The sequence below is a fragment of the Corythoichthys intestinalis genome, chromosome 11 (assembly GCF_030265065.1).
Source record: "Corythoichthys intestinalis isolate RoL2023-P3 chromosome 11, ASM3026506v1, whole genome shotgun sequence".
NCBI classification, from domain to species: domain Eukaryota; kingdom Metazoa; phylum Chordata; class Actinopteri; order Syngnathiformes; family Syngnathidae; genus Corythoichthys; species Corythoichthys intestinalis.
The window spans coordinates 45,174,343-45,198,217 of NC_080405.1; the positions used below are offsets into that span (position 1 = coordinate 45,174,343).

Below are 23,875 nucleotides of genomic sequence, written 5' to 3' on the forward strand. Positions count from 1 at the left end.
GAGGCCAAATAGTTCATGTGTTTACATTGAGTAACCACATTAAAAAAAAATAGACATCCTGTTTTGTCTTCAAATCTACTACACGTAGTAGCAAACCCTCGACGTAGGTGACTATGTAGACAAAACAAAAACACTAATTTGACACTTCCTGTAGATTTTGGGGCTTTTTCAGAGCACTTTCTGTTGATATTGGGTGATTTTTTCCAATTGCAAATGCCATCAGAAATAAATAGGGAGGTTTTTGTCAAATTTTGGAAGAATTGTACTTTTTGGGCAAAACAATGATTGATCGCCTTGATTTCCTAAACTCCCATGTGGCACATTAACACTGTTCAGACCATAAGGACACTCAGATTCCCATTCTCCATGTCAAAGCAGCTGAACAGGACAGGTTAAACCATGGGTGTCCAAACCTGTGCACAAGGGCCGCTGTGGGTCCTGGTTTTTGTTCCTACCAATCGAGCACAGACAGTTTAACTAATGAAGTTTGTGCTAAAACAGGCAGCACCTGACTGCAATCAACTGATTACACTTGTGAGACACCAGATTGGTAAAAAGATGTCGTCTTGTTTTGTAGGAATGAAATCCAGCACCCACTGCGGCCCTATGTGGAATAGTTTGGACACCACTGGGTTAAACAAACAAACAAATAAAAAAAAACTACTACGCCAATGCAGGTGGTAATGAAAATGTTGAAATAAAATGAGTATTTGGGGCAAAAAAAAAGAATAATAATTTGAAGAGGACTGAATTTTAAACAGACAGAATTGGGTACAAGGAAAAATAAATAGATGTCACCTTTATGACAGTCCAGCTCACTAATATTGGCACCCATGAAGTTCAACAAAAAAAAAAAAAAAATCTACTGGAGGTAAAAAGGTTTTTTTTCTATTTCTTTTATTAAAATACCTTGGATCTCCGATTTAAAGAGCTTGGTTATATACATTTGAAAATTTCCATTCATTTCTGAAGACACAAATATTATGCAAAAAATGAAGATGTAACAAGGATGGTGAGCAGGACTGTATGCGCATCCCAACAGAAACAATCTTGTTTAATAAAGTGAGGGTGGGGGGATTCCCAAAGTGTAATAGTGGAGAAAAACATAAATAAAAGTCACATGTTTCATGCATTTTTCAAGGAAATCATAATGTCTTATCACGAATAAGCTACTCACAAAACAAGCCTGCAAGAAACTCATTGGGTGCACCATGTTGGGGACAAAATAAATATACACATTCATGTAATGTCTTGTGAAAATATTTTCCCCTCTATGCCTGTCTTTTTTTTTTTTTTTTAATGCTACCATACAGTGCTCATTATTATTGCTATTATCCTAATCAGCCTGTATTTCAAAAACCTGTTAAGTCAGGTGACCTAAAAGCGCCAATGTATGCGCATGCCATAATACAAATGCGTATACATATAAATTAATATTAGTACGGTACTACGTAAAAGGTACAGCAAAATTGTTGCGAATTTCTTCCAAATAAGTCATCTCCATCAATCCTAAATATATGTGGTCCATAAAGACATGATTATTATTCATGGAGCACTTTTTAAAATTGATTCATATAAAAAATAATTAAAAAGTCAAATAGAAGATGTATGTACAATCGACAAGGAAATGCCTTGAAACTTGCAGAAAATTACATTTCTTTTTGCAATCAGTGAAATGAGAAAACTTGCCAATTGATGAGACACTAATGTCTCCTACAAACACATACAGGAAACCTGAGTGTGTTTCCTGCATGCTTGTGCTATAACACAACACAAATCACAGACAAGTGTTCGCATGCTAGACAGGGTTCGGTGCTGCTATGAAGGAAGACAAATTTAAGATTTTAAGGGTTGTTTATTTTTAGGACTGCTGATTCACAAAAAAGTAAGCAGCGAAAACAGATCAGAATTCTATTGACAAGAATAGCTTTTTTGTTTGCATTTTTAGCAAAAATTGGTTAAACAACTGTTGTATTTTTCATCCTTAACTTAAGATTTTAAATTTCTCATTCAAACAATTTGTTTGGTAAAATCTACATGTTGAAGTCATCACTGACCATGAGCTTTTTTGGCCAGCAACCGAAACCTTGTTGCATCAGGCTCGTCCGCAGTGCATTCTTGGCCTCCTGGTACTGCTTTGCCATCCTCTTCATTAACCAAAAAAAAAAAAAAAAAAAATTAAACATACAATTACTACTATGCTATCATAATAATTTAGTAAACTGGAAAAAAAGGATAGCAATAAAGTGTGAAACTATTTTTCCAGCATTCCAAGCAGCTGAATATGACAGGTTGAAACAAACATTCTAAAAGACTGCAGTTGATTTGTTCAATGCAAACTGAAAAAGGACTCTTATTCTGCGTTCAGACTGGCCGCTTTTTGTCACATGACATCGCGTCACTAGCCCTACACCTGTTGCCAAATGCTCTTTTGTGTTCACACAGACCTTTACGTTGTCAAAAGCACAGGTCCACGTACCCTAAACGACTTCCGAATCACGGCACATAAATATTAGTAATATTACGACTTTAATCTCATGCGTTATATTACTTCAATCTTCCAATATTACAGCAAAAGTAGTTCTGTGTTGAAAAAAACCTTACACTGATAAAAGTCTCAGCCCATGAAACCAAACCTCCGGTTCACGTAACATAAAAATAAGCAACGAAATCTCTTTTGTCATATCACGATTTGAATCCTTTAATATAACAATATATGAATTCTAGTAATATTAGGACTTTAATCCTGTAATATTACGAATTAATCTCGTAATATTACAACTTTTCTCTCGTAATATTACAATGTATGATGTCATTCTCTTATATTTTAATAACATTTTCAAGCACTTCAAATGTAGTAATTATGATAAGTTTTAAACATCTTACTGTCACACAATTATTTTTAAACAAGGAATAAAGTAGTAGAAAAATGCTTGGCTTTATTAAATGCTTCATTGAGTGAGTCTACTCAAATCCGCTCGAGCTGCTCACTTACAATGAGTTGCCACAGCAACGGTTTAACAAGGTCAACAATGACTGACGCATGCTGCGCTTTTGAAGTTCGTGACTGGCAAGATCAAACACATTCATCTGTCAATCCTCGTTAACTTTAATAAGCAACTCCAGTCCACGTGCACTGCCTGCCTGACGAACAAAGAGCAGGGTGAGGAAGGTAGGGAGGGAGCGAGAGTAAGACTAAGCGATCGGCTCGGGACAGCTCATCTGTATTTTTTTTTTTTTTTTTGAAAAAAAAATCCTCAATGGCGCGAACTTTGAAGCGCGAAGTAGCGAGGGATTACTGTATTAATATTTTGACTATTGTCGTCATATTTTTTTTTCTTTATTTGGACTTTCGTTGACTGGATTTTAAGGAAGGTTTGGGGCTGACTGCGGCAACTGAAGTCACGTGAATGAGATAACACGTTTGATTGGCTGCTTTCTTGTGTCGTTGATGAAAAATCAACTTGGCCATCTTCTACACAGCATGAAATTTCAACGCACAACTTCGCGGGGCATGGCCTATCTAGTCGAACTGGCAACATCGCATCGCCTGTCGTGAGGCCATCTGTCGAGCATCAACGCGCGATTACATTAACTTTGTATGGGAACCCATCACACAACAGGGAGGGAAAAAAAATGCGTATCCAGTCTGAACGCGGAATTAGGGTTACCTTGGCTTCTCTGTAGGAAGGTGTAGCCAGTAAGTCCTGCCTCTGAGCACCTTCGGCTACAAATTTATAGCGGCGTAGCATTGCTGCCTTGCACAGGCGACTTGAAAGGGCAGGTCCACTCTTGAAGGGAGACCTATTTGTAATATAAGGACATTGGCTGTTAACTCAAAAATTGCCCCATTCATTAGGAATGGTGGACACACCCAATGACATTGACCTAGAGCGACTCCATAAACTCAAGGAGCCTTTTGGATTAAGGAAGAAATGGCTTCAATAACCACAAAGAGCCTAGCCTTGATTTCACCGTTGCATATTTCCATGACTTGAATGAGTGAAACACTAATTTGTCAAATGGACATGAAGATTCCCAAAACCTGCAGGTTAGGGCTAATTGAAGAATATTAATTGCCCATGCGTGTGAACCAGAGCTGGGCGAAATCATCTAAAAATAAAATCTGTAATTAGTTCACTTTTTTTTTTTTTTTTTTTAATATAAATCCACTACATTTCAAGGGAGACATTAAGCAATCACTTGCATGTGAAAGTAGGTCCTTCTGATTCGCACTGCTTATGCCATTTGCTAGTGTGAATGGATGTTTGCCCAGTGAAACAGGCTCTCACTCAAAGTCAGCAAAGACAAGTTAAAATATATATATTTCTTACTTACTCATCTATGGTCTTGCCAAGCAGACCATCCACCACCTCGATGGAGCTGTCGCCAATGCTCCAGTTGAAACCGTACGTCACCTGGCCTACATTGTCAGCACTAATACTGGCAACAGCCGGTACTGCACTAATGTGAGGCCTCACCATGCAGTAGAGCATGGGTAGCTGATTGGTGATGCCTTCTGTGCGTTGTCTCAGTATCATCTCGATGCCGCGAATGTCTTCATCACCTAGAGGGGTGATTGAAATGCAATTATTGATGATGATGATGATTTGATTAGAACGTTGAATGTAGTGATGACTTGCCTACGAAGATGTTTTGGACGTAGATGGGTTCAATGAAATGGCTCAGCAAGGCTCCCTGGTAGCCCAGCACTTGCCATTGAGCGATTTTGTCCATGGATGACAAACTGACCACTTTGGTGTGGAGGCACTCGGGGGCAATGGCGATTACTGGGAACACCTTAAAAAACAAAGGCAGCATGTCACCTCTTAACCTGAAACCATAAAGTCAAACGGATCTATGATGCATGGAGTACTAAGCCTGTCGCAATATGCAATAATTCCATTTATCGCACGATAAATAAAAAATGAAGGTGGTAATTTTCCCGCTGCGATTTATCGCCTCGCGTGCACGGGTGTGCGGCAGACATGCTGTCAAAAGTTCGGATTCCTTGTTACCAACTGCGCAAAATGCATCTTCGTTCCAGGTCCTGCAAAAAATAGTCGTTCGATAATCGTTCCCATTATATCCTACAACGTATACCGGCCGTGTCAGTGCTCCGGATTGACTGCGGACCATCTCCGGCGTGCCGTGTTGTTGACGTGTGGGCGCTCCCGTCAGGGGTGGGTGACATTTCACGCAGGGTGGCTATTTTTCGGCACAACACCGGATATTTGAGTAGCAAATTAAAAGTGCCGTGATTCAAACTCCTCCTGTTTATGAAAGTCGATTGTCATATGCTGGCGTTGTGCAGTAATGAGCAGACGTGACTGCTGTGTCGTTTGTAACTTTTTTAATGCGCGCACACACTAGATATCATGAAATAGCAAACTAGATGTGCTACGTCCCATTCCATTGGCTACGTGAGCCCAGAGTGATTATTGGAGACGTAATCCATATACTACATCGATGAATTATAAACCTCCATGAATGAATGGGAGTTAAGCAGGCCAAATCAATCCATACCAGTGACTATAGATAATGCTGCAAATATTGTTAATTCAGTACGTAATACGGATGGATTTGGATCACAAATAGGATGTTTTGCTCATGTAGTAAACCTAGCTGCTAAGAGAGCTGTAGCAATCAACAGTGTGCCCCGCCTCACTTTACAAACAGTAAAGATTGTTCTCAGCACTTTTATACTAAATTTCTTCAGATCAGTAAGAAGCAAGCACATAGATTTTATGCACTAAAATGCATGTTTATATGATGGCAATTTCATTTTTGCTCGTTTGCAAAAAAACAAAAAAAAGTAGTTTTTTTCCCCTTTTTTTCAGAGAATTAAATGTATTGAACCAAATCGAAAATCATGTCCCCCGCATCGAAAATCGTACCGAACCATGACTTAATTGGATCGTTGCATCCCAATGGAACAATATTGCAGAAGCTATGAGGGGAAAAGTTTTCATTTGCCTAAATGCTTAAGTTATTAACTGCAATTGTATATTTTTTTCTTGAAAAACACATTTTATTTATTCTGTGTTTCTGTGCAGGATTAATATTGTTGTCTTTTACTTAAGAGCAGTGTTGTTAATAACGGCGTAACAAAATAACGGCGTTACTAACGGTGTTATTTTTTTCGGTAGTGGGTAATCTAATTAATTACTTTTCTCATCTTGGCAACGCCGTTACCGTTACTGAGGACGGCAAAGCATGCGTTACTATGCGTTATTATATTGGTCGAAAAGTCTGAGGGAGATGGACTCACCGAGACAACAAAGCAGAGCAGGAGTGGGGAGGAGGCAAGAAAGTTGTGACGCCGATCAAACGCGATGCTAGGTAGCTCCAATAATACCTGTTGTAGCCGATAGCCAACAAACTACGCCCGCATGTTATGGTAGATATGGTAGATATCACATATACAGTATATAGATATAACTAGATACAAAATGACAGACATGGCAATAGATGCGTTAGTAAACAGCCGCCATCTTAAAGCAGTAGACTTTTTAGGACGGCTCTGTTGTAGAGAACCTTCCTAGCGAACCTAGGTGACTTTTTATCTAAAATACTTCTAAATCGGCAAAATTTTGACTTGAATCTATCTTTAAATGATGAAACAGTTTTAAAACTTTCATATGTTGAAAGTAGAGAGAAGGGAACTAATGCAATAATGGGAGCAATTTTAACAACTTTTAACAGTTGATTCAGGGTAAAGGGTAAATTAGGGTAAAGAATTGGGCTCGGGCCAGTTGAACCAAAAACCTTTTAAAACGTCACATAGTGTGGCCAATGTTTTTTTCAGTTTTTTTGTTTTTTGAGAAAAAAAAAAAAAGTAATTATCACCAATTACTTTGCCAAGTAACTAATTACTCTTACATTCAGGTAATTGAGTTACTAACGCAATTACTTTTTGGGAGAAGTAATTTGTAACTATAATTAATTACTTTTTTAAAGTGAGATTAATAACACTGCTTAAGAGGCATGGTCTATTGTTTTTAGTTGTGATTTCTTATCACATTTAAATGGGTGTACTTGATCTATTAATATATACTGTATTCTCACTGTGTTATTGTAAATTGGTTTAAAAAAAAATTGGGGGGGGCAATAATATCGCATATCGCAATAGTTTATGGGATAAATTATCGCACACTAAAATTTGTTATCGCGACAGGCCTATTAATATACACTGTATTCTCACTGTGTTATTGTAAATTGGTTTTTAAAAAAATTGGGGGGGGGGGGCGCAATAATATCGCATATCGCAATAATTTATGAGATAAATTATCGCTCACTAAAATGTGTTATCGCGACAGGCCTACAGAGTATTATTATACTGTGTTAACTTGAGACATGAGTGATCTGAAGTAGACTTTTCAGTCAACCTTTTTTTTTGTTTGTTTTGACGTGGGGAGCAAAAATTCCACGAGTGCTTTATTGTGGCCGTGAACTCAACTTGCCTCACAACAGGCAACAGTTTACAAAGCAACTTTTATTTAGAGCTGACCCGACTAGTCACGTCATCGATGGCGTAAATGCGTCGATAAGCAAAACATCCCGTCAACGGTTAATGAAAGGTTGAAAAAATATATGTCTGGAAAGTGGAAGAATTTCGGATGCTCTAGGTATGCAAGCGGGGAAAGCGGCACAAAGCCAAAAAAGCGCACCAGAGTGGCCAAAACATTGACTTATTTCAACGAAACAAAAGAGGGTACACTGTTGTGTCCTGTCTCTTCAATGCCAAGCTTGCATACCAGGCTATACGCGTGCTGTGAATGAACACCTAAGGCACCGTCACCCAGTTGCAATTTTGGAAAACGACAGGAGACAACAAGCTGGCAGATCTTAAGTCCATGAAACTAACTAACGACATGTTTTTATTGAAGTTGCTAAGCCTGTCGCGATATGCAATGAGTCCATTTATCGCACGGTAAATAAAAATGAGGGCGGTAATTTTCACGGCTGCGTTTTATGGCTGTGTGCGTGCGTTTATGTACACCTGTGTCTTGATGGCATATGAGAGTCCAGTTCCTTTAACAGCTGTTTATTAGTCATCAACACGCCGTAGAGTTAAAGTTCAGACTTACAAAATAAGGAAACACATTTATATTAAACACTGTAAACGTTAGCATTGCTACATTGAGGCTAATGGGGGAAAAAAAAGACAACCTACTTTAGCCTGCTATAAAACATTGGCAGTCTTCTGCATAACGCAAACTTGCGGTTAGAACAGGGGTCTGCAACCCTGGTCCTCGAGAACCGCTATCCAGGTCGTTTTCCATGTCTCCCTCCTTTAACACACCTGAATCAAATGATCAGCTCATCAGCATGCGCTGCAGGAGCCTGATAACGATCCTGATTATTTGATTCAGGTGTGTTAAAGGAGGAAGGCATGGAAAACAAGCTGGATAGCAGCTCTAGAGGACCAGGGTTGCAGACCCTTGAGTTGGAAGGTGACACTTCAAACATGAAAAATCGCTGGTTAGCAGCATTTGCAAACGAAAAAATGAAAGGAAGGAAAAATTTATGACTGACACCACATGCAATGAAGAGAAGTGCTTTTTTGGGGAGTGTAAAGCTTACGGTTTGCGGTATAGCGAACGTACTTCCGGTGAACATTTCAAAATAAAAGCACATCATTTCGTCATATAAATAACAATTTCTCGAGTTAATCCCAAAGACTTCAGAATTCAGATTCTACCCTAAGAATAGCTTTAAAATGACACCCTTTATGAAAAATCTCATTGGCAATGAATAATCATTATAATTGTTATAATACTATTACCGTAATTTTCTGACCATAAGCCGCTACTTTTTTCCCTCATTTTGAATCCTGCGGCTTATAGTCCAGTGCAGCTTATTTGTTGATTTTTTTTGTGTTAATAGGTAACACTATATTTGACAGCGGCATTATAAGACTACCACTTATTTACTAATGCTCATGGCAGTGTATGTCGTAATTCTCATGGTCTTATGACAGTCTTATGGGGCCACTGTCAAATGTGATCCTAAAATAACTAGTTAACTATAACAATTAATGAGACAACTTGGAACAGTAACTGAAGAAAAAATTAGCACAGAACATGAATTTTGATTGTTATTTACATCTGTAGCGCTGCAACATGCTAGGAGGCATGTTGGACGACAACAGTGCTAACAGCAGGTGGGAGCACTGATGGCCAAATGAAGCTTCTTGAAGCAATTAGGCTTTGCAGCCAATTGGTTTAAAGCTTCATGGTGGTTCAATTGGTCTTATGACAGTCTTATGCCACTGTCAAATAAAGTGTTCCCCGTTAACATTTTTGTTGTAAATATCCCATAAAACATTGAGGACAGCTGCGGCTTACAGTCCAGTGCGGCTTATCTATGAACGAATGACGTTTTCCTGTCAAATATGGAGGGTGGTGGTTTATAATCAGGTGCGCCTAATAGTCCAGAAATTACGGTATATATAGTAGTATACTATAAGATTAATGCTAGATATTTTAAGAATTGTTTTGAATCATGTTGGAAAGGCGAAGTCAGTGTTCTGAATCTGTTTACATTCCATTCTTTTGCACTAGTTAATGCTATCAGCATTTGACCCTTATTGTTTGTGATTTATTATTGTAATTTACGTGTTTTTTTAGTACTTTAATGAAGAATTTAAGTGTTCCAAAATGTTTTTGTGAATTAATACGCGTCAACAAACATTTCATTGCTAAATTTGTAAAAATAAATAAATTATCAGGTTAGTCGACTAATCGTACAAGTTGTCGGCAGGCTAATCGGGTGAAAATCAGTCAATTGGGACCACCTTACTTAAATTATGTTTGAATGTCTTCTTTGGTTGGTGCCTTTGTAAAAGTGTTATACTGTATATAATTTTTAATGTAATTTAAGTTGTAAGAATTGTGTCACAGCTGTACTTTTCCACAAGTCATAATGTCATTTTCTTAACAGATTTAAAAAGTACTTTCCGGGGGGTGAGGCTCAAACGGATTGCAGGCATTAACATTCAGCAGGCAGAGATGATTTGAGATAATAATGCTTTGAGTTACGAGCATGGTCCGAGAACAAACTAAAGTTATATATCAATCACGGCACCAATGTATTTGGTATAACTTCTGGTCCACCGTACACGAAAATTGCAAACTACTAGGTTATCATTAGAGGTGGGAATCTTTGGGTGCCTAACGATTTGATTACGATTCAGAGGCTCCGATTCGAATATAAATCGATTATTGATGTCACCCAAACCCTCCCCCCCTTTTTAATGTTTTGTACATTAGCTCCAAAATAGTTTAAAAATCCTATTAGGCTAAGCCAAACTAATATTTAAGTATCAAGTCAACAGTTAAACACATTAAATAAAATACTGAAGTCCCCATTCTGTATCAGCAGCTTTAAACTACATTCAATTAATTTGTTGATGCGAATCAACCGTTTTAGTTGATAAAATTGCTCCCGTTATTCCATAATCTCCCTTCTGTCTACTTACAACATGTCAAAGTTTTAAAACTGTTTCATTATTTATAAAGATAGATTCAAGTCAAGATTTTGCTGATTTAGGAATATTTCAGATAAAAAGTTAATTAGGTTCGCTACAACAGAGCCTTCTAAAGAAGTCTACTGCTTTAAGTTGGCGGCTGTTTACACCGCGGCAACTACTACCGTAATTTCCCGAATATAAGGCGCACCCGTGTATAATGCGCACCCCAAATTTACTTGTAAAACCTAGGGGAAATTATTGTACCAGTTTATAACGCGCACCCTAATTTTAGCACCAATAAATAGAAGAATACAAGAAAACAGAGCTTGTGTACTGATACAGAAATGTCATTTTACTGACTGGTGAAACACACCACAAGCATAGCACATTGGTAGTTCAAAACATTACTATAAACTGACAATATTTATGGTAATAATATGATTTGACACCTTCTCCAACTTACCAGAATCTAGGAGAAAACAAAACAGATGTGACATTTGTTTTAAAGGCTGCTGTATAACTTGCTCATTTCATCATGATGAATAAATGTTTCTTCCATGGATTGATACGGTAAAATGAAAGTGAGAACGTAAGTCGGAAATCCGTGAGAGCTCATCGCTGTTGACACGACAGTAACAATAGGAACTATTGTTATTTGGGTTTGAGTTTCCCGAGGGACAGATATAGTTGACGGACACAGGAAGTGTTTGTGCTTACATTTGTTATGGTCCGAGTTGCGGAGCTGCAATAAACATTGACTCAAATGAGTTCAAGAAACTAAATTCTGTGCTTTATGAAGAGTGAAAAAAGCAGAATTTAACACAGACGAAATCAGTCGAGCGATTAGAGTGAAGTATTACCGAAACAAAATGGTGACGTCACGTACCGTAATGGTCGGCAACGGGTCGCCGCATACGTTTCTTCAAGACAACGTGGCCGTGTCAATAAAAAAAAAAAATTGGTTTATATATATTTATATATATATACATACATGTATATATATTTCTGTCTCCATCCATGTACCCGTTTATCATGCGCACCATGATTTTACAAGTTGATTTTGGGGGAAAAAAGTGCGCGTTATATTTGGGAAATTACGGTAAACGGCAAGCCTGTCAATTCGCATCTAGTTCTTTTTATATGCTCTAACACCGGTATCGTCTGTCATTTAGCATCTAGTTCTGCATATACAGTGGGGAGAACAAGTATTTGATACACTGCCAATGGGTTTTCCCATTGGCAGTGTATCAAATACTTGTGCTCCTCACTGTATGTGATATCTACTATAGCCATATGTGGCCGTATGTTTGTAGCCAGGGCCGGCCCAGCCTATACGCAGACTATGCAGCTGCTTAGGGCCCCTGACCACTAGGGGACCCCAATCTGGCAGTTGTTTAATTTATATTCTATTCTGTTAACTACAGTTTGCTTTATTTGACTTTTGTGAGTTTTGATACTTGATCACCAGCTTAAAAAAATAAAAGTTCTTCCTTCACTTCTTTCTTTCCTCTTTTAGAAAAAGGTTTGGCGCGATCTACTGTAAGTACTGACAATCATTTGGGGTGAGAAGTTTGAAGTATGCAGTGCAACAAAATCTCAATAATATACAAAATATGGACGTATGGGTTGGACTGCATGTATGGGTTTCACAGTACACTGTGACGAAATAGTGGGCCAAAAATATGGGCCCCTCTGCATTATTTTGCTTAGGGCCCCCTAATGGCCTGGGCCGGCCCTGTTTGTAGCAACTAGCAACTGGGCGTTGTTTGAACCAGCTGTCGCCCGCAGTCAGGTATTTTTGTTTTTTTATCTAGCGGCATGAGTTGAACATGATATTTGCTCTCGGTCCGCTCCTCATTGCGTCCTGAAGACCGCCCTGACTGTGTTTTAGTTCTGCTTTACCTGGTATAATTCAATAATCAGAATTTGGATGTTTGTGAATCATTCTCGAATCTTCCACGGCCGAATCGCGAATAATCTAAGAATCGGAAATTTCGCACGCCTTGAGTCATCACGTTGCCTTTCATCAAATTTAAAAGAGTTCAGACACACCTTGCCCTCCACTGACACGTGCAGACCCATCTCAATGCTCATCTCCCATGATGATATGGTTTGCGGGCGCAGGGACCTGAAAATACAGCATAGTACAACACATACTATAGTTCAGGTTCAAAACCTTAATTATAAAGTTCCTACTTACAGCTTGGAGGGCATTTGAATGGCACCCTTAGGCACTTGGTTTAGGTAGAGGTGCAACTGGATGCCACTCTTAAGGCTTAGGAGGTCGTTGTTGCTGCGCTGAAAGATAGACTTCTCTACAAGGTTTGCCATTTTGCTGAAGAACATCAGCAGGTGTTGATAGAGGAATCTCATGAGGGACCGCCTGGCAGTGACCACAGCGTGCGAGTCGTGCACCATGCGTCCACTTGTTGAAATGCTCTCTTTGGTGCTGTAGTTACCAGTGCCTACAGCTACCACCTCACAACCAGTGGCTACAGGAAACAAATAAAAAGGCATTTTTTTACAGATGTCCCCGATCCAATCACATGTTCGGAAATCAAGCATGATCATGTCATTCTCAGAGGATCACAGAATCGTGTAATTAAAAAAAAAAAAAAAAAAAAAAAAAAAAAAAAAAAGATTGGGTTTCTGAAATTGAGTGTTTATTTTCATTTATTAACTCATTGGCTTTGTTGAGGGCAGTGGAAATCCAGTCAAATTTGGGAGGGAGGGCTGGCAGTAACCCCCAATCAAACTGGACTTGAAGACAATGTGCATGTCATTAAGCCTGTCGCAATATGCAATAATTCCATTTATCGCGCGATAAATAAAAATGAAGGCGGTAATTTTTCCGCTGGGATTTATCGCCTCGCGTGCACGTGCGTGCGCGCGTGCGGCAGACGTGTTGTTAAAAGTTCGGATTCCTCGTTACCAACTGTGTAAAATGCATCTTCGTTCCAGGTCCGGCAAAAACTAGCGCCGGAGCCAGTCGTTCCCATTATATCCTATTGTTCAACGTATACCGGCCGGGTCAGTGCTCCGGAGCGACTGTGGACCATCAACGGCGCGCCAGTGTTGTTGACGTGTAGGCGCTCCCGTCAGGAGTGACATTTCACGCGGGGCGGCTATTTTTTGGTACAACGCCGGATATTTACAACGAAGTCCGCCAAAACATTGTTACCGACTTGGCTGCTACGAACAACCTCGCTTTGACAGCGAACAGTTGAATGAGGGTCGATTGTCATATGCTGGTGTTGTATAGTAATGAGCAGACGTGACTTCAGCGGCGCTTGCTAACTTTTTTAATGCGCGCACACACTAGATATCATGAAATGGCAAACTAGATGTGCTACGTTCCATGCCATTGGCTACGTGCGCCCAGAGTGATTATGGGACACGTAGTCCATATACCACATCAATGAATTCTAAACTGTCATGACTGAATGGAAGTTAAGAAGGCCAAATCAATCCATACCAGTGACTATAGATAATGTTGCAAATATTGTTAATTCAGTACGTGACAGATGGATGCGGACCACAAATAGTATGTCTTGCTCATGTAGTACACCTAGCTGCTAAGAGAGGTGTAGCAATCAACAGTGTGCCCTGCCTCACTTTACAAACAGTAAAGATTGTTCTCAGCACTTTTATACAAAAAAATTTCAGATCAGTAAGAAGTAAGCACATAAATATTATGCACTAAAATGCATGTTTATATGATGGCAATTTCATTTTTGCTCGTTTGCAAAAAAAAAAAATATATATATATATATATAAATATATAATTGTTTTTTTTTTTTTACAGAGCGTTAAATGTATTGAATCGGATCAAAAATCGTGTCCCCCGTATCAAAAATCGTACCGAACTGTGATTTAACTGCATCGTTGCATCCCTATGGAACACCATTGCAGAAGCTATGACAGGAAAAGTTGTCATTTGCCTAAATGCTTAAGTTATTAAGTGCATTTAAAAAAAAATGTTTTTTAAACACATTTTATTTATTTTGTGTTTCTGTGCAGTATCAAAATTGTTGTTTTTTACTTAAGAGGCATGGTCCATTGTTTTTAGTTGTGATTTCTTGAAAAGTATTTTTGAATTTAAGAGTAAATATATATCGCGTTTCAATGGGTGTACTTGATCTATTAATATATACTGTATTCTCACTGTGTTATTGTAAATTGGTTTAAAAAAATTGGGTGGGGGGGTGCAATAATATCGCATATGGCAATAATTTAATTTTTTATAATTTAAAAATTTGTTATCGCGACAGGCCTACATTGCATTCTGAAGTCTGAAGACTATTAACAAATTTTGCAGCAAAATGTAGGGCCCAGTGTGAGAAAGCTGGGTCTCCCTCAAAGGTCATGGGTCTTCCAGCAGGACAATGACCCAAAATACACTTCAAAAAGCACTAGAAAATGGTTTGAGTGAAAGCACTGGAGACTTCTAAAGTGGCCAGCAATGAGTCCAGACCTGAATCCCATCAAACACCTGTGGAGAAATCTGAAAATGGCAGTTTGGAGAAGGCACCCTTCAAATCTCAGAGACCTGGAGCAGTTGGCCAAAGAAAAATGGTCTAAAATTCCAGCAGAGCGATGTAAGAAACTCATTGATGAATACCAGAAGCGGTTGTTTGCAGTTATTTTGTCTAAAGGTTGTGCTACCAAGTATTAGGCTGAGGGTGACAATACTTTTGTCCGGCCAATTTTTTATTTCCCATTCTCTTTTCTGTTTTTTCATTGCAAGCAAAATAAATGAAGATGTTACTACCAAAGAATTTGTAATTGCAATCATTTTAAGGAAGAAATAGAGCATTATCATCTCACAGAACTGCAGGGGTGCCAATACTTTTGGGCAGCAGAGTATATTCAAATTGTGGGGGGAAAAAAAGAAACTCAACCCTTAATATTTTTCCGAGGTATCGGATCAGGACTCGGTATTATACATATATACGTGATCACAACATCTCTAGCATTTTTCTTTTTTCGTCTCTCAACACAATGGGAAAAGAGAGAGAGTACTTCAAATTCATTGTCCTTCATACAATTTACAGCAATTTTCTTAAATTTCAATTCTAGTTTGATACGCAGAGCCACAGAATGCACTCACAAGTCTGAATGACGAATGCTGCAATGGAGGCGGTGCAGGCTGAGAACTGCGGATGACTGTTCATTAACTTGATGAGTTGATCCTTGACAGCGTTTGGTATCTGGAAGTTGGCGAAACTCTCCCTCTCTGTCGACCAACATGAATAAAGCACAGCTGAGAAACGTGTTTAGATCTACGCAGCAGACGCAAGTCTGCCTAATGTCAGCCTAAAGTCTGAGGCTTTAGAAATATTGTGAAAACTGAAGAAAAGCACACAAAATTGACAGATTACCAGGAGGCTTGTTGGCCTGGATCTCTGAATGGGAGGATTCCTCTTTAACCACGAGAAAAGGTGGCATAGCTGGAAAGAGAGGAAAAAAAACACTCAAAAGGCACAAGCTTCTTTTACTACTATTGTCAATCGACACTGTGAAAGCTAAAAAATTCAACACAATTCCAACTTGTGTTTAGTGCTGCAACGATTAATCGATTAACTCGAGTATTTAATTAGAAAAAAAGATTTGAATTAAATTTAGATGCTTCGAGCATTCGTTTGATTAAAGTGGTGTTTTCATGGTTTATTTTGAACGTGTTTGCATTCAGTTTTATTGATTTAGGTGGATACACTGCCCTCTGGTCTGCTTAATTTCACATGGCTGAATCCAGCTGTTGTATGTTAAGACCAACATAAGCCAGGTTTTTTTTTTTAATGCATCCGTATAGGTATATTAAGCCTTTTTTTGTGAGAATATGTGTCTGAAGCATTTGTTAAGAGCATTATAAAAAATATATATATATAAAAAATTTTTAAAAAGCGTTTTGTAGCATTAAGCCAGCGGACTTTTTGATGTAAGTTAGGCAATTGTTCTTTTGTTTTACAGATCCTTATTTATTTATTTTTTATTTTTTTATACCGTTTGAGGCTCAGCTCAGGTATTTCAATTTTTCGTGCTCCTCATCCGATTACTCGATTATTCGAACTAACTAGTCCACCGATTAATCGACTACTAAAATAATCAATAGCTGCAGCCCTACTTTAGATTGCTGTGCACTTTTCCAGAGGAATTTTGGTAGCACTTGAAGTTGTGTCACTATTGGAGGGCTGTGCAGTACGAGCATTTTGCTCGCATTTGCGCCTAAAAATAATTTGTTGCGAGTAGCGAAAAAAGAATGGGAGCACACATTTTACCCATTTCATTTGCATTTTGCTCCTGTAAAATATAAACGTTGAGAGAAAATTGGCGAGAGAAATGCGGCAGGAGATGCTTTCTGGGTCTGACAATATCGAGTAAGAAGTTATGCCGTCAGCCAGTGATTTACAAATACCGATCAGATTGGCTTAAACTCTTCCTTTAGCTAATGCTAGTAAGCAACCCTATGTTATATAAATATTGTAAGGGGCAGAAGCAAACTCCAGTCAAACCAGAGTGCGTTCCTGTTCCCGTCGTCAAATGAGCAGATCTTAAAATTAGCACACCCTCGTCATCCAAGCATTACACTAAATGCGTAATTTCCGTGTGCTCGCGTTGCTCCCAACTCTTAAAAAAAAAAGTCTCAACACTCTAAAATATTTCACGCCAAAATTGTCAACATTTAAAAATGAAATAAAGTCGCTTGAGCTTAAAGTCGCTCCATCTACACGTGCGTTACGTGCGCTGTCACTTGAGTAAAAAATTATGTGATTCCTCTGAGCAATGTGTCGTTCTAGTAGATGGTAGGTTACAGTTCTCATTTTTGTGGCACTGAAAATCCACAAATCTGAATAAGTACTGGCCAAGGTTGGTGAATCTTAGTAGTGGACCTCTATGACTACTGCCATATTCAAAACAATGCATATTTACTGTACGAATATTTGGAAAAGTGAATTAAAAGTCCTGCATGTGAACTTTAACCAGGTTATAGTTCTCATTTTTGTGGTACTGTAAATCCACAATTTTGAATAAACCGTGGCCAAGGTTGGTGAATATTAGTAGTACACCTGATGGTGCTGCTTCTATGAATAGGATTAAGCTCCAGAAGAAACAGCCTGGCAGTGTCTAGGAAAGAGGACCTAATGAGGATCACTATAGCGTCTAGAGGAGTTGGACTCAACTCCTGCCGTAGATCACTGGATAAATTCAGCCAAGCGTCATCGGCGACTGAACAATAAGAAATCGGACAACAATGTTTTTTTGTCTTTAAGTACGTGTGTGTGTACATTATTTGATATTTACAATAAATGTGCACTATTAGCCATTTTTAAAAAAAATTGCTCATACATTTTTATCTGCGAGCCTAATTTTCTTTAATTTGCAAGCACCTGTGCTCCTGATGAAAAAGCGTAGCATACAGGCCGGTTTTGTTGTCTTTGGGTCAGGACATTCCACTGTACATAATTAATCAACGCTCAGCAAGCTTTTTAAATTTGTACACTCTGCCAAGCAACCCATATTTACAGATCTATTGGGCTTACCTAAAACTTTGACGGGAGAATGCTTCTCTTTCTCAAACACGGGCAGCAGGTCCGCAAGAGCCAACTCTGCTGCTTTGAACCGGGCCTCTTTCTTCGTTATCCCCATCCCAGTCTTGTACTGGATGCCATCAATCACCACACAAAAGGCGAAGAAAAACCCACTTACATCAGCTGAAAACATAAGAGTGCACAATAAGGATGGATTCACACTGCATTATTCAAGTGGCACAATTCTATTATTTGACACATTTGGGATTTGTGTCACTGTCAAGCAAGTGTAAATTGAAAAATAAAAATTGCCACAGAATCAGATATCTTCAGATTGGAATCAAGGTTCAAGGTAGCTATGTCCAATATACAGTGGGTCAAATAAGTATTTCGTCAACCACCAATTGTGCAAGTTCTCCTACTTGAAAATATTAGAGAAATTGTCATCATGGGTAAGCCTCAACCATGAGAGACAGAATGTGAAAAAAAAAAAAAAAAACAGGAAATCACATTGTTTGATTTTTAAAGAATTTACAAATCATGGTGGAAAATACGTATTTGGTCAATACCAAAAGTTCATCTCAAAACTTTTTTATGTACCCTTTGTTGGCAATAACAGAGGGCAAACGTTTTCTTTAACTCTTCACGCTTCGCTTGGTGTAAAGAAATCAACTGTGGGAGCAATTATTAGAAAACGGAAGACATACAAGACCACTGATAATCTCCCTCGATCTGGGGCTCCATGCAAGATCTCCCCCCGTGGCGTCAAAATGATAACAAGAACGGTGAGAAAAAATCGCAGAACCACACGGGGGGACCTAGTGAATGACCTACAGAGAGCTGGGACCACAATAACAAAGTCTACTATCAGTAACACAATGCGCCGCCTGGGACTCAAATCCTGCACTGCCAGACATGTTGAAGCCAGTATACGTCCAGGCCCGTTTGCGGTTCGCTAGAGAGCATTTGGATGATCCAGAAGAGGACTGGGAGAATGTGTTATGGTCAGATGAAACCGAAATAGAACTTTTTGGTAGAAACACAGCTTCTCTTGTTTGGAGGAAAAAGAATACTGAATTGCACCACACCCACTGTGAAGCATGGGGGTGGAAACATCATGCTTTGCGGCTGTTTTTCTGCAAAGTGACAAGGACGACTGATCTGTGTAAAGGAAAGAATGAATGAGGCCATGTATCGAGAGATTTTGAGTGAAAATCTCCTTCCATCAGCAAGGGCATTGAAAATGAGACGTGGCTGGGTCTTTCAGCATGACAATCATCCCAAACACACAGCCAGGGCAACAAAGGAGTGGCTTCGTAAGAAGCATTTCAAGGTCCTGGAGTGGCCTAGCCAGTCTCCAGATCTCAACCACATAGAAAATCTGTGGAGAGAGTTGAAAGTCCGTGTTGCCCAACGACAGCCCCAAAATATCACTGCCCTAGAGGAGATCTGCATGGAAGAATGGGCCAAAATACCAGCAACAGCTTGTGAAGAGTTACAGAAAATGTTTGGCCTCCGTTATTGCGCACAAAGGGTACATAACAAAGTATTGAGATGAACTTTTTGTATTGACCAAATACTTATTTTCCACCATGATTTGCAAATAAATTCTTTAAAAATCAAACAATGTGATTTTCTGATGGTTTTTTTTTCACATTCTGTCTCTCATGGTTGAGGTTGACCCATGTTGACAATTACAGGCCTCTGTAATATCTTCAAGTGGGAGAACTTGCACAATTAGTGGTTGACTAAATACTTATTTGCCCCACTGTAATTGCTAAGATGATAGTGATTTAGTGACAAGCTTGCCCTCATTTAAATCAAGATTAGTGCAGGGCAATTAATAACGATGTAACATTTTAACTTCTGTGGCCTTGTGTTTACAGTACACTTGTTGTGGAGTTACTTAGGCTACGTATACACGAAGACGGATCATGGCCTCCAATGTTCGACTACGAAGCATTTCGGCTACACTAATACAGTGATCCCTCTTTTTTCACGGTTAATGGGGACCCGTCGCGATAAGTGAAAAACCGTTGCACCGCCCTTTTTTTTGTGTGTGTTAAATGTATTTATTCAGATTTATCATTGGAAAGAGATACATATAGTGGGGGGAACAAATATTTGATACACGGCCAATGGGAAAACCCATTGGCCGTGTATCAAATACTTGTTCTCCCCACTGTATAAGACATGTTTTTTCACCTTTTCCCAAAGTATAATGTATGAAAAAAAACTTTTATGTATACATATATTAATAAATGTTTTTAGGTACTTCAAGTGTCATAATCATACGTTTTAAACAGGTTAATGTCCCACCGAATTATTAAAAAAAAAAAAAAAAAAGTAAATAAATGTTTGTCTTTAGTAAATGCTTCATTGAGTGAGTCCACTCAAATCTGCTCAAGCTGCTTACTTACAAGGAGTTGCCACAGCAACTATTTAACAAGTTAAATGATGTTGTTGCATGTGGCGCTTTGAAGCCTGGGCTTCAAAGAGTCTCTGGCAAGATCAAAGCTTAACTGGCTGTCGTGTCAATCATCGTTAAGTTTAATAAGCAACTCCAGTGAGTGCACTACCTGAACAAGAAAAGCGCAGGAGCGCGAGTGAGAGACTACGTAATCGGATTGGAACAGCTCTAAACAATACTGCATTTATGTATTTATTTTTAATTGGAAAAAAAAAATCTGAAATGGACTGAGGGCACGAAGTAGCGACAGATCCCTGTATATCTCGTCGGGAGATTTTAATACACGGGGAGGGGGGGGGGGTATAATTTCATAAACTACGGAACCGCCGCCTAATATAGCCAGGGTATCCGTAGAATAATCGGAGCTTAAGGAATTGACGTTATGATGCGCGCCATCGCCATTTTTTGTGTGGCATTATGGCATTGTAAACAATGGAGGCCAAGGGCGTAGGTTTGGTCTCAACATTGGTAGGGACGCTATTACAGCATAACCAGCATGTGCACTTTTTGCTGGGGACGGGACATTAATAAGACCAAACAGATTGGGTACATTTCTCAAAAAATAGCTGGTTACTACATAAAAATGAAAAAAGTTGCAATTATTTTCAAAGGAAGAAAGTCATTTTTCAAAATGCTTGCTCATATAATGGAAATTTGGAGTGGTTGTGCTTTAGTGTTTTTTTTTTGGGGGGGGGGGGTTAAAATGTGCATAGGCTGCAAATATATATTTTTTTAAATTATGTAGAAAATAAATACATTTTAATTAATGAATAAATACACAAAATGCACAGTTGAATTAACATTAACAGTAGAAAACATACTGGACGACACCTCTCTAAGCAGCTTTCTACTCGAGTTTTACAGGTTAGCAAGTTCACACAGTTTAATGTTATGCTAACTCTGATGCAGGTCGGACTTTCAGTAGCAAAATTAGTGGCGTGTTCCCTACCTCCACAACAATGACATTTTTTTTACATTACTTACAGCGGCTGCTGCTGCTGGCTGGGAAAAAAAAATTCTAATATTCCTCCTCTTCAAAGGGGGCAGAGGAGGCAGGATATTGACATGTATTTCTGTTGGGATTGTGTGAATTTGGGGGTTCTAGTCAGCCAATCAAATGTGCGTTTGAGGGGGGAAAAAAATGGACCGGCACTGCTGAATAGCAAGTGAAAAGGGGTAAATGTAAGTCTGAACATAATGAAAGAAATGCACTTAATAATGGTAGGGTCAATTCTATCCTAACAACACATGGGAAGACAATCTAAATTACCTTTATAACTGAACTCATTGTATGATGCAAATAAGGTTGCTTTAAAAGTTGGTGGGGACAATTTGAGCATCTTGAAAAGTTGGCAGTGTTATGTCCCTACCAGCCTTATGCAAACCTACACCCTTGATGGAGGCGAATGGTACAGACACGGCTTTCCTGCTCCAATTCTTACAACTGAAAGTGCAATGTAAATATTACGCTATGTCCAGAGAAGACAATGAACAGCAGCAAAAAATTATAAGCTTCCGGTCCAGAGAGGACCGGCGCGGCAATGAAGTCACACATGAGCCTGCTTCTTTTTTACGCAGGCGTCCCATGCAGGAGTGGGGCATTTATAAACGCACCTTAAACAAAGAGTGGACAGTTATTAAATTTTGTCAGAATTACAACGCTAAAAATTATCCGTCCTAATGTAGACGTAGCCTTGGGGGCTCTTTGGGCTTCTACGGACAACATTAAGGCTGTTTCATGAGTTTGGTCATATCAAATTTGTGTCACTTGAAATCAAAGAGACTTATGGTCCCAAAAATATGATACAGGCATGAAATCAGTATTTGGCAATGGCATGTGAAGTGTAAATCCAACAACAGAGATCACTCAGAATATTGCTTCAGCAAATGCATCAAAAATATTGAAGTGATGTACTATACGAGCTATCATACCAGTGGTGACTGTCTCCTTAATTTCCAAGTGGAACTGCATAGTCTGGGCCATCTGATGCAGCAATGTCACTGGGTGGCTCTCGCCGCTTCGGTACCTCTTGATCAGCACTTCTATTCCAACAGGATCCTTGAGAACTGAAAAATTAAGGAACACAGATAAAAGTGTACATATATATTACGAATTATAACTCCAGTAACATTATGATACTCACAATTTTTGTACTTGCTGTTTTTATTGTGTTGACCATTTGGTTTTTCACGGTTTGCCATTTCTGAAAAGTAAGCTCTTTGAAGCTCTGACCGACTGAAAACGTGCTGAAAGTCTTCCCCTTAAATAAATAAATATAAAATTAAAGCAACAATTTCGAAAGAACAATACATTTAACGTCTCTAGCCGTTTCGGCCTGTACGTAGACGCGTACTTTAGCTAATCCAAAGCAATGTAAAGAATTAAAGACGATTCAAACCACTATTTGTTAACAGAATCCATTTCTATTCTTTCAGTAGTAATGAATACCATTTTTGTTGTGTTAATGATTAGCTATTTATGCTTTAGTTGCAAAAAAAGTACTGCACAGGTAATTAATCACAGGTTTACTCAAACACGCCGAAGCTAATTCAAACTCCATGTCAAGGTTAGAATGGATGAGAGCGAGTTATTTTATAAACGCTGCTTAAATCACATTGCATTTAACAGTTTATTACCCCTCGCGTCCTCTAAATGTCTTTTTATGCGGTCATTCGTCAAAAGTCTCTCACCTGGCGAAAGTTAACGACGTGAAGTTGGCACTTCGGGTCGAAATTTAGACCACAAATGGGGATGATTTGCCTCAGGCAGCGTCGTCTAACTGGAGTTCGTTTGAAGTTGTTGCTTCCAATAAAGTTTTTTTTTTTTTTTTTTTTTTTAATATATATTTTCAAACGTTATCATTAAACGATAAAAGACCATACAAAACCAATATACTTTATTCGTTTAATATAATGATTATTTTTAATTGTTAAAAAAAAAAAAAGAAAGAAAAAAAAACGTTTTCCCCAAAATATTTTAATAAGACGTTCATCTTGTAGGTTTGACCGTTTGACCCTTTGATCCCCCTCTGTCAAGGACACTTTTTTGCTAGAAAAATGTTTTAAGTTGGTTTCAAAAACGGGAAATGAAAGAAAGAGGAAAACGGTGTTAGTATCAACTTTTATTCATGTGCATTATTGATGGGATTTATAGCCGAGAGTTTATACTATAGCCTATGTGGGAACATGTACATGTAAAAAAAAATTAGGACACCCCATTAAATATTCAGTTCTTTATTAAGAAATGTTCACATATCAATGTTTGATCTTGTTTTTCTTTATCACTGGAAAACAAAGTGATTTAATTGCAGGTTAACAACAAAAATTAACATTGTTTTCCTGATTAAACCAAATATATCAACAAAAATCCATATCCTAGCTGAGGAAAAAGTTAAGACACCT

The 23,875-nt window shown here is 38.6% G+C and overlaps 1 protein-coding gene across 1 annotated transcript; it reads right to left on the bottom strand.

The window, feature by feature from the left end:
• Positions 1-1,076: 1,076 nt before the first annotated feature.
• Positions 1,077-23,307, bottom strand: adad1 (adenosine deaminase domain containing 1 (testis-specific)). The gene is made up of 12 exons (XM_057850591.1): positions 23,165-23,307; positions 22,618-22,734; positions 22,406-22,540; positions 18,016-18,186; positions 15,856-15,924; positions 15,585-15,710; positions 12,675-12,966; positions 12,527-12,602; positions 4,644-4,800; positions 4,339-4,567; positions 3,672-3,804; positions 1,077-2,147 (listed from the first exon to the last, which is right to left on the bottom strand). Exons 2-12 carry the CDS (start codon positions 22,673-22,675, stop codon positions 2,034-2,036), a joined length of 1,560 nt encoding a protein of 519 aa, XP_057706574.1. The 5' UTR covers positions 22,676-22,734; positions 23,165-23,307; the 3' UTR covers positions 1,077-2,033.
• Between the last annotated feature and the right edge of the window lie 568 nt (positions 23,308-23,875).

Bases quoted from the DNA above. Each gene is read 5' to 3' on its own strand.
- adad1 (XM_057850591.1), bottom strand. From the start codon at position 22,675: ATGGCAAACCGTGAAAAACCAAATGGTCAACACAATAAAAACAGCAAG. The intron at 15,711-15,855 runs GTAATCTGTCAA...GTTGGTCGACAG, and splicing joins CCAGGCCAACAAGCCTCCTG to AGAGGGAGAGTTTCGCCAAC. The intron at 2,148-3,671 runs GTAACCCTAATT...TGGTTAATGAAG, and splicing joins CTTCCTACAGAGAAGCCAAG to AGGATGGCAAAGCAGTACCA.